This window comes from Hemibagrus wyckioides, linkage group LG14, assembly GCF_019097595.1.
Source record: "Hemibagrus wyckioides isolate EC202008001 linkage group LG14, SWU_Hwy_1.0, whole genome shotgun sequence".
Taxonomy (NCBI): domain Eukaryota; kingdom Metazoa; phylum Chordata; class Actinopteri; order Siluriformes; family Bagridae; genus Hemibagrus; species Hemibagrus wyckioides.
The window spans coordinates 8,588,479-8,599,774 of NC_080723.1; the positions used below are offsets into that span (position 1 = coordinate 8,588,479).

The 11,296-nt window shown below is 37.4% G+C and overlaps 1 protein-coding gene across 1 annotated transcript in view; it reads left to right on the plus strand.

Moving 5' to 3' along the window:
- nrip2 (nuclear receptor interacting protein 2) overlaps nucleotides 1-11,296 on the plus strand; it is a 30,893-nt gene extending 19,597 nt beyond the window's left edge. Inside the window, exons 2-6 of the mRNA XM_058408724.1 lie at nucleotides 497-853; nucleotides 5,454-5,536; nucleotides 5,655-5,761; nucleotides 7,616-7,668; nucleotides 9,620-11,296. Coding sequence (XP_058264707.1) covers nucleotides 497-853; nucleotides 5,454-5,536; nucleotides 5,655-5,761; nucleotides 7,616-7,668; nucleotides 9,620-9,739 — 720 coding nt within the window. The 3' untranslated portion in view covers nucleotides 9,740-11,296. The remainder of the gene's footprint in view (nucleotides 1-496; nucleotides 854-5,453; nucleotides 5,537-5,654; nucleotides 5,762-7,615; nucleotides 7,669-9,619) is intronic.

Here is an 11,296-nt window from a genome sequence, read left to right on the forward strand (position 1 = left end):
AATCGCTCTAAAGCATCTTACAAAAGCTACAGCAACATGCACATTATGGATAAATATAAATATAAATTTAATTTTAAACTTAATCTGAATTTTTACATTTCTGTTAAAAGTGCTACAGACATAAAATACAATTAAAATAAAGATATTATATTACAACTTATTTCTCTAAAAGGATAATGACTAGTTTGCTGTGGTATCCATTTAAACCCAAATCTCTGACTCTCAGGTAGTTGATTAGCGTTTTATATATATATATATATATATATATATATATATATATATATATATATATATATATATATATATATATACATACAGTATAAAGAAAATCCCTTCATAGGATGGAGGCTCTACTTGACAGTACATGTTATGTTACAGAAAAAAACTAAAAAGTAGAAAGTGTCTTAACTAAAAAAAGGCTCCTTGCCATAGTTCATCTGTCTCTGACATCATTTCCTCTTCCTGCCTTTCCTTTGTCCCTTTTACCCTTTTAAAGCAACCACACAGCGTTGTGCAGCGGCGCCTCCTAGAGGGTAATATCTCTCGGCTGTGCGGGGAGGCACGAGACACCCTGTCCCGCGTCCGCTCACCTCTCGCTGAGAGCAAGGAAGGTGCTGAGGCAGAGGAGAGGAGCGAAAGCACCATCGATGACTCCACTGAAGAGAAAGAGTCACCAGAGGAGAGTGAGAGAAGTCTGCGGTCTGAGGAGGAGGATGAGGAGGATGAGCAGGCTGATCGCAGGGATGCTGTTGGAAAGGCAGGGCACAAGGAGGCAGGGATGGACAGAGGAGAAGAAGGAGTGGGGGAGAAAGAGAGAACACCCTTCCTCTCAGCTTTGCAGGTGCAGTGTAAGGTAAGTAGTTTCTTCAGACAAAGGAACACACTCATAATGACAAAACATCGCCGCTCAAGCCCCCTGTTTCTTATGACTCAGAAATTTCCAGCTGCTGACTCATAAAAATATGTAATCCTTTTATGCTTTAAGTGTGTCAGCAACAATGCGCCAGAGTACAACGTGCTAGAGCGTGAAAACACTCTGAAATTATAAATTCAGCACAAAATCCTGTCACATTACAGAAGATCGTTTTACAAACTTCTGTTTAAAATGTCTAGTGATTGAATAAAGAATAAATAACCTAAACCTCCTTTCTCCTTTAAACCTCTAGCAAGGTTTAAAGGAGAAATGTGAGGGAGTTCTGTTCCCCTTCATCAGAGAATTCATCTTCATAAGAAAGAGACACATCCACAAAGCAAACCCCGCTCAAATCAGTGGTTCAGTATCGATGCTGGGATAAAAATAGAGGCTCAATTAAAGTCGAGGAAGCTGGAGGGGTGAGCGCGAGCCCAGAGCTGCTCATTTGCTCTATAGATCAACCCCAGCGTCGAGCAACTCCAGCATCCAGAACCACGCTGAAAGGCCATGACAGTATAATTACAGCACTGTGACATTACCTCCAGGTCACAGATTCTCTCACTGTAACCATTGTATGCTTCGTAATCTATTGATGTTTATAAAGAGATTTAGTTTTAATGTAGAAGCACTGAGAGAAAAGGGAATTCATTTCTATTTAAATAGAGATTTAGGCTTGAGGTGATGCCGATGCTTTTAACAGCGCGATTCACAGCAATGTGGTGATGCTCTTTCTTTTCAACACTTATTTCTGCTGTGTTCAAGGCAATCAGATCACACACACACACACACACACACACACAGACTGAGCATTTCTCATCACTTATTTCATGCCTTGTTTTATCTCTTTAAATTGAAAACCAACTGGTTTGTTTTAAAAGCAGAGAGAGAGGGAGAGAGAGAGAGGGGGAAAGAGAGAAAGGGCAAGAGATGAGGAGAGAGAGAGAGAGAGAGAGAGAGAGAGAGGTGATGCATGATGAATTTATTGATCCCTGAGGGAATTGCAGCAATACAGTAATCAACAGAAATGACAGGGACATGTACTGTGTGAACGGTGAATACAAATTACAGAATCTGTTCTTATTAAAAAATGAACTGAAGAATGAAATAAGATGCTAAGTAGTATTTACTTTACTTTAGCTGATTAGTTCTTATTTCACATAACAGATGATTACATCTCACATCTACTACACAAAACACAATAATAACTAAATACACACAAATGAACCGGTTTAAAAGTGTACACACGCCTGAGTATATTAATACTGTGTGTTGTAAACTGGAGGATCAACAACTATTGTATTGTTTTGTGTTTGTCCTGAGCAGTTAAACTGCCCCCAGTTCTTTAGAAAAACACCTCCAGCCTCTGCACATCATTTGTTCCATCTCCATCAACGGCTGTAGGACTGTTGAGGGGGTGTGTGAACTTATTAAATTATTATTATTTATTTTCTGGGAAACATGTAAATATATTATATAGCTAATCAGAACTAAATGGGAAAAAAGATCTTTAAGCAAAATAATAAACTGCATCCTGTTCAAAAGTTTACACCCCCCTCCTGGGTTGTAAATGTATTGTGTTTCCTTCCTGAGACTCAGCGAATGTTTACAGCTTTTGTAAATAGTTGCGTACGAGTCCATACAGAAATTTCCAGAAGATGCTGGAAAAGTAAAGTGTGTGTAAACTTGTTCGTTCATGTAAATTCAGTTATTATTGTATCTGATGTATGTGAAATAACTTTTACAGTTACAGAACTATCAAAGATTTTTGCAGATTACACAATCCAAATATATAAGCGTATGTATGACAGCTGTATATATACATGCATTCTGATGATTATATTTTAATTAGATAGATAGAAAGACAGACTTCAACACCAATGACAACATGAATACAAGACAATGACAATCCCTTCTGCTGCTGCTGAAATGTTTGATGTAGAGTGGTACAAGTCGAAAACCTCTACAAGAGGGGGAAAAAACATCTGGGGGTCTGCAGATGCAGACATTACAGTGTTGAAACTGGTGAGGTTGGAACAATTCATAAGTACATACCTAGTGAGTTGTGTAGATTTGGAGCAACGTTTCACTGAAGTGGTGGAAACAGTTTTAATGTGGTAGGAAACTTGAGAAATGTCAGCAGTGGTGTAGGAACGTTCGACCACTCTCTTTACATTGCAGGAAACAGTGCTGCAGGGCGTCAACATGCTTTCGCTTACAGACATGATAAAGACTACTTAAAAAACGGCATCTCACTGGTGTTTATATATAAATGTGTACGTATTATTAATATTCTCCAAATCCTAGTGACTGCATGCGATGGGAAGGATTAATGACAGAAAAAAAGGATTGATACACTGGAGTAAAGAGTAGACTGCACTTTATGAGGGATATGGGTATGATAATATAGCAGGATGATAGCACAGGGAATCATCAGGCATAAATTAGTTTGAGGTAGTATAATTAACCAGAGTTGACTGGTCTTAACAAAATATCCATACAGACACTCATCTGTGTACTTGAAAAGAGAGATGTTTCTTCTTTTACCTCATTTATAGAGGTTACTCCAGAACCCTTCTTTACTTCTCCCAATGTTTGTGTAATATCTTGCAAAAATAATGATTCTGTATCTCAGAGACACTCTGTCTACACATACATTTTGTGGAAATACTTTAGATTTATTATAGATTATTTATTTTAATCCAGAATCTTAGCAGGTGAGGATCAGTTTTAAATTTGACCAATCTGGTAACTGCTTTTCGTGCTGTGCTGAGAAAGTGATTATGGGGCAGAGAAAATCCTTCCCTGATGGATCTGTTAGTGCTTGTTCTTTTGACCACTAGGTGCAATAATAATTTAGCCCCGTTCAGGAGGTAAGTGGGGCAGTGAGAGTGCCTTTCTGTGCAAACTGATATCTACAAAAGCAAATTTTAAGCAAACCAGTATCTAGAAAAGCAAACAAACCGACATCTAGAAAACAGTTACGCAAACCAATATCTAAAAAAAGGGTCCTTTCAGGGCAAACCAAGATCTAGAAAAGCAGCTATTATAACCAAACTAACATCTAGAAAAAACAATATTTTAAGCAAACCAGCACCTATAAAACAGTCCTTTTAGGCAAACCAACATTTAGGAAACAGTAATTTATGCAAACCAACATCCAGAAAACAGATATTTTAAGCAAACCAACATCCAGAAAACAGATATTTTAAGCAAACCAACATCCAGAAAACAGATATTTTAAGCAAACCAACATCCAGAAAACAGATATTTTAAGCAAACCAACATCCAGAAAACAGATATTTTAAGCAAACCAACATCCAGAAAACAGATATTTTAAGCAAACCAACATCCAGAAAACCGATATTTTATGCAAACCAACATATAGAAATTTTAAGCAAACCAACAAGCAGTCTATTTGTGCTTGTTTTAAAAAAAATTCCCATTTTTTTAACCACTAAGTGCATTAATAATTAAGATAAGTACAGAAGGTAAATAGGGGGGTAGGTGTGCTTGTCTATGTCTATCTTGAAATGCCAACAAACTGATGTTTAGAAATACAGTTATTTTGAGTCAAAGTCAACACCAACGAAAAACTTCTTTCTGTCAAATACAAACAACTGTTCGTTACTTAAAAGAAGTAATCAGTATTTTAAAGGATTGTAAGATGTTTAGGATTGGGAGTAAGGACTTTGAGGAGATAAACAGTGAAGCTCAGTACAACCTGTCCCTCTGGACAAGTCTCTAAATGAACGCACACACCTTCGCTGCTGACAGTCTGTGTTAGGACTCAAGCATAGTGGCCATATGTCACAAACGCACCTCAAATCCTGTCAAATGTCTCCATCCGTCCTTCATCTTACATCAGTAATAAATGAAGAATAATCCTCTATAAATACCCCCTTCAACCTTTTCTAAAGAATTAAGACAATACTGCTGACGAGACACGATGCATCAGGAAACAACTGCTTGGCTGGTTCGTTAAATTATAGTCTGCTGATCGCGCTGATTCCACCAATGTCTAATCCGCTTTGCCGTGTTGTCACAACAGCCGAACACAAAAACTCCTGAATCATCATCAAGAAAACATGGTGGGTGTTGGATTTTCAAAGAAGGGAATTCTAATTTATATGAATCAAAATAAATAAATTAATTAGGATTTTTTTTGTAGATTTGCTTGTTTTTCTTCATTTATGAGAGAAATCTGACTACCCGATACAAAACAATACAGAGAGAAGAGTTCTTAATAGTAATAATAATAATAATAATAATAATAATAATAATAATAATAATAATAGTGTCTTATTTTGCAAAAACCATTATGAAAACAGGTCTGAAGACATTTAAAAATAAAACTGAAATGGTACTAAAAGGTCCATTACTTGCTGTCTTTGTAGTGTACATGGCGAATGTTAACCTGTTTAAAGTTTCTCTATGAATAATATCCTGTATATTTGTACAGTGGTTTGATTAGTGGCTGTCGTGTGTGTGTGTGTGCTTGTGTGTCTGCGTGTGTGTGTGTGTGTGTGTGTGTGTGTTGCAGTGTGGTGATGCTGAGGTTAAAGTATCCATTAACACCGGCTGTCAGTTGAACCACATCTCCAGTACATGCTGCAGAAGGCTGGGGTAAGTCAGAAATATCAAAACAATTACACCCTTGAGAGAACCTTACATTCAATTAAGTAATGATATAACTAATACTACTGTGTGTGTGTGTGTGTGTGTGTGTGTGTGTGTGTGGTAGCCTGAAAATCAGTCCCAAGCCTGTCAGTGAATCCATGCCTAACGCTGTGACATCCGTGCAGATCCTGATTGGTAGCGAAAGAGTGCAGTGTACTGCTCAGGTCATAGGTAACACTGTTTATTATTATTATTATTATTATTATTATTATTATTATTATTATTATGAAAAGGCAACATGCTGTACTATGATTACAGCTGCAGCCTGGTTCTCTTTGTTTATGGTAATTGAACTGTCAAGTTATATAACCTTTACTGAACCTGGCAGTGCACTGAGCATTGAGACAAAAGAGCAAATGTTACACAATATGACTAAAAGTATATGGACCCCAGCTTGTTGAACATCTCATTCCAGATTTATTCCCTATGTGTTTGCTGTTAGAATAATCTCCACTCTGCTGAGAAGGTTTTCCACTAGATGTTGGAGCTCAGACACTGATGTTGTAAGAGTGAGGAGGTCTGGGGTTCAGTCGGTGTTCCAGTTCATCCCAGAGGTGTTCAGTGGGGTTGAGAGTCAGGGACACTCCAGTTCTTCCACTCCAACCTTAACCTCCACACCATGTCTTCATGGAGCTCTGTGCTTTGTGCACAGGGGCATTGTCATGCTGGAACAGGGATTGAGTCTCTTAGTTCCAGTGAAGGGAAATTGTAATGCTACAGCATACAGAGACATTTGGTAAAATTGTGTGCTAACAGTTTGGGAAGGAACCACATATACATCGATAACATTATGAGCACTGACAGGTGAAGTGAATAACACTGATTATCTCCTCATCATAGCACCTGTTAGTGGGTGGGATATATTAGGCAGCAAGTGAATATCAAGTCCTTAAAGTTGATGTGTTAGAAGCAGGAAAATGAGCAAGTGTAAAGATTTGTGTGAGTTTGACACGGGGCCAAATTGTGATGGCTAGATGATGGGATCAGAGCTTCTCCAAAACTGCAGCTCTTGTGGGGTGTTCCCGGTCTGCAGTGGTCAGTATCTATCAGTGGTCAGTTCCTCAAATTGCTGAAGAAGTTAATGCTGGTTCTGATAGAAAGGTGTCCGAATACACAGTACATTGCAGTTTGTTGCATATGGGGCTGCATAGCCGCAGACCAGTCACAGTGCCCATGCTGACCCCTGTGCACCACTGAAAGTGCCAACAATGTGCACGTGAGCATCAGAACTGGACCACAGAGCAATCGAAGAAGGTGGCCTGGTCTGATGAATCAAGTTTTCTTTTACATCACATGGATGGCCGGGTGCATGTGTGTTGCTTACCTGGGGAACACATGGCACCAGGACGCACTATAGAAATAAGGCAAGCCAGCAGAGAAAGTATCATGCTTTGTGTGCAATGTTCTGCTGGGAAACCTTGGATCCTGCCATCTATGTGGATGTTATTTTGACATGTACCACCTACCTAAGCATTGTTGCAGTCCATGTACACACTTTCATGGAAACGGTATTCTCTGATGGCTGTGGCCTCTTTCAGCAGGATAATACACCATGCCACAAAGCAAAAATGGTTCAGGAATGGTTTGATGAGCACAACAATGAGTTTGAGGTGTTGACTTGGCCTTCAGTTTTCAATCTTAATCCAATGGAGCATCTGTAGTATGTGTTGAACAAAGAAGTCTGATCTATGGAGGCCCCACCTCACAATTTACAGGACTTAAAGAATCTGCTGCTAACATCTTGGAGCCAGATACCACAGTACACCTTCAGGGATGTAGAGGAGTCCATGCCTCGACTGGTCAGGGCTGTTTTGGCAGCAAAAAGGGGACTGACGCAATATGAGGCAGGTGGTCATAATGTTATGGTTGAAGATGGTCAGGGGTGCACATACTTTTGAACATATATTGTATTATTTCTCTGTATATAGACAGACTAAAGACCAAGCTCAGGAAGTCATTTGCAGTCCCCAACAGAGAATGTGTATGTACGTTTAGCTTCAGTTTTTTTCCATGCTGTGTTCACAGATGATGAGGCGTCTGAGCTGTGCCTCGGCCTACAGACTCTGCTGGAGCTCAAAGTAAGACTTTCTTTCTTTCTTTTTTTCCAAACATTTCACTATGAGCAGGATGCTGTGATTAGCCTTTTTAGGATACAATTAATAGATAGCATCCAAATTGCAGTCTGATTTTTATGTCTGGAGACTGAGGTAATGGAAAAACTAAGATTAGGAATCCTCAGTTCGGTTCAGATCCCAACTCCTGATTTCTGGAAAAAAAAACAGAAAAGGTTTTTCTTGATAGAGAGCATGTTGGTTTATTTATTTATTTATTTTTTATTTTCACATCTTGGTGCTGCTCAGAATATAATAGTAAGATTAACGCTGAAATCCACTTCAGTCAAAGTGGCACTGATGGTAATAGAGCCAGAGGGACATCATACAAATTTTCTCTGATTATGTGTCTGTGCCTGAATGAATCAGTTGGGAATTTCTTTTCATTTTCCAACTTGGTTGCCAAGTGCTTGAATTAGCTCCAGAAATAGACATGCTCTTAAAAAAGAGAGAGAATAGAAGAGAAGATGAGAATAGAAGAGAAGACTCATCTCTGAGGAAACCATTTCATGCTTACGTTCTACTGTCTGAAGCTTGAGAACCTTGAACCTGATTGCTTGAGAACCGTGTTTATGAGCTGCGTCTTGAAAAATGTACACAAATATGTCACGATGTTCATTTCATACACATCAACACTGCACTACTTATCTACCATGGATAGAATTGTTTCTCATATTAACCTCTCATTACCTCATTATGGTAATTCTTGTTATGTGTCCAGACATACTGAATAATTCCTAGTTATTATAGATTAATAAGCTTAAAGATAAATAACTGAAAATAAATAAAATTCTAATAAAGAAGATACTGTACATATAGAAACAAATATTTGCACTTACATGGACTAGTCTGTTTTTGTTAAAATGCTATCATGCATTGACTCATTCAAAGGTGCAGTAGGTAAAAATAAATAAATAATTCAATAATTTAATAATTATTCGATAGAAATTAATAATTAAATTCATTTTGAAGTAAATAATATATGAATAATAATGTCACTCTTGGTTAAATAGGCAGAGTTGAATATGACTGAATATTTATTTTTAACTCCTTAATCCTGCCTCCATTTCCACCTTTGTACATGAAGCTCCACCCCCAGATCCCATCCCAGATTCACTTAGACTTAGCATTAACAAGGGCTGTCATGACATCACTTCTTATTCGGCTGCTCGTAATCCGAGTTACAATTCTATAAACACACAAGATTCAGCTCCAAATGATTTCCCCATGAGGAGTTTTTATACTGTAATAAGCTCTGAGATTTAAGCTCTGATAATTTGGTATGTTAGGTATGTTATGCTAAGCTAGATGCATTGCTAACTAAAAGATATTGGCCATTCAGCTGCTTGAAAATCAAGTTACAACTTTCTAAACATGCTAAATTTGACTTAGAATGATTTATGATGTTCACGAGTGCAGTTTCTGTTCTTTTTCTTGATGCAGTTTGCGTTTACAGACCCGTCCAGGAGCAATGTCGCTAATTCTACATCCAATTTTATCGCTCTCACTAATAACTCCATCTGATCTTGAAAAAGAAGTGTTGTCATTGTGTATTGATTGGTTTTGCTGTTTCTTGTTGTTAAGGGTTTTTGAAGCAAATAGTGATATTTCTGGGTTACAGGAATTATCTGGCTGCACTGGGGACTTGCTGATTTAAGGCGGAGATGTGGGTGGAGTAAAGGGGATGTTGATTATGGGACTATAAAATGACTCAATGCATGAGGTGCATTTTGTGTCAGAAGAGTTTACCAAAAGGGTTTTTTGTCAGCCGTGTAACATGTAACTTGTGCTGATGTATATAGTTTCTTTGTTTTCATCCTCTCTATACATTTTCATCTGTTGCACCTTTAAACACATGTTTTAGTACAGCGCTAATGCTAAACCATATTGTAGTGTAAGATATTATTGATTCCCACAGTGTTGCGTTGACCTGAACAGCAGATTGCTCCGGCTGCACGGTACCGGCGAGGAGCTGCCCTTCCTGGAGACACCAACCCGCAGCCAGTGCCATCACCGTGACAACAACAAAAACCTGTGAACCTTGACCTCACCCTCTATCAAGCCCCCACTACACATGAGTGGGAATTTGGACCACAGCCATCACACTCTTCCTTTTTACCTCTCCTTCTCTCACCCCATTTTTTCCTCCGTACAACCTTTTGTGTTGGTTTGTGTGTGGATTTTCAGCTGAATCGTTGTTTCAGCTCTTTGTGCTCAATTTGTGGTACGCTGAATGAGAAGCTGAGAGATAGATCATACCACATTAAGACGGTTCAGCCAGAACAGTAAATAAAACCTTAAAATATTAGCCATAAATACCTGTGAGTTATTAAAGTACTACAATATCAAATGTTCTCAATTAAACTGAAGTAAATGAAGGATTCTGTGAAGAAGCACAGTCATGACTTACCTTTCTCATGTGTCACTAAATGACCCTTTAGTTATGAACCTAAACTCAACAATAAAAAAATCATTTTTTGAAATAAAAATAATTTAAGTTAAACTTTGTGTTAAATGCAAAGCTAAACATGCTAAAAATATATAATTAATTAATTAAAATAATAAAAAAAAACAAGTGAAAGTATATTTTCATTTATCAAGTATTTCCTATTATAATATTAGAATAAACCAAATATGTGATTATTTAATCTGTTTCTAGACTTATCTTTAATCTTTAAAACTTATCTTTAAATCTACATTTAAAATGTAAATTTTTAAATCAGTTTGTTCTCTTGCCAGATCAATTTGATTTTAAGCATTTATTTCTAAAAAGGAGCAAAATGAATATGAATGATTTTAATAATCCAACAATTTTATTTGGTTTATTGCAAACTAATTCACAATTATTTCACTTACTAAAATGTTTTTTTTTCCAAGATTAAAATCCATAGCAGTTAACTGATCCTGATTCCTGTTAACTGACCGACGATTGAAACATTCCAGCCTTCTGCAAGATTTTCTAGATATATAGATCTATAATCCCAGTTTTTTTTATCTTTTGAAATGCTCTTTATATAAACTGTGTGAGGGGTTCTGTATTTCTGTGGCTGATTTGATGCTTTCTAACAGCTTGTGTTTAACCTATTAGATAAAAATACATAGAAAGCTGGTCCAAAATAGAAACAAAATAAAACAAAACCAAAAAAAATTGAAGCAAGTCATTTTTTAAACCCAAGGCTTTCCTTTGTCATAGCTTCACTTCACTCCTGTCTTGCGTTAGTTTCAGCTCTTCATGACTCGGCTTCCCATAACTGCGATAAGTGATCTCCTGTGCCTAATACTGCCATTTTTGAGATCATTTAGTTCTTCACTGAAACTGAAGCGCTGTCAAACTGTCAAGCACTTGCCCCTGATCTCTATTAAAATGTGTGAGTAAGTGAGAGGAGCGCTCAATCTGCTAATTATTCTATATCACCGTCTCTGCTCTGTCAGATCTCAGATCAGAGATTAAACCTGCTTTGATTACACTCTGCCTCTCTGCCTCTGGGGTTTAAAAAAATATATTTGTATGCTATAAATGAAGGTGTATGAAAGAGATTATTTTTGGCGTGTTTTTTCTTTTCTCTGTCTAATAAAAAATGTATTCTGCCTATGA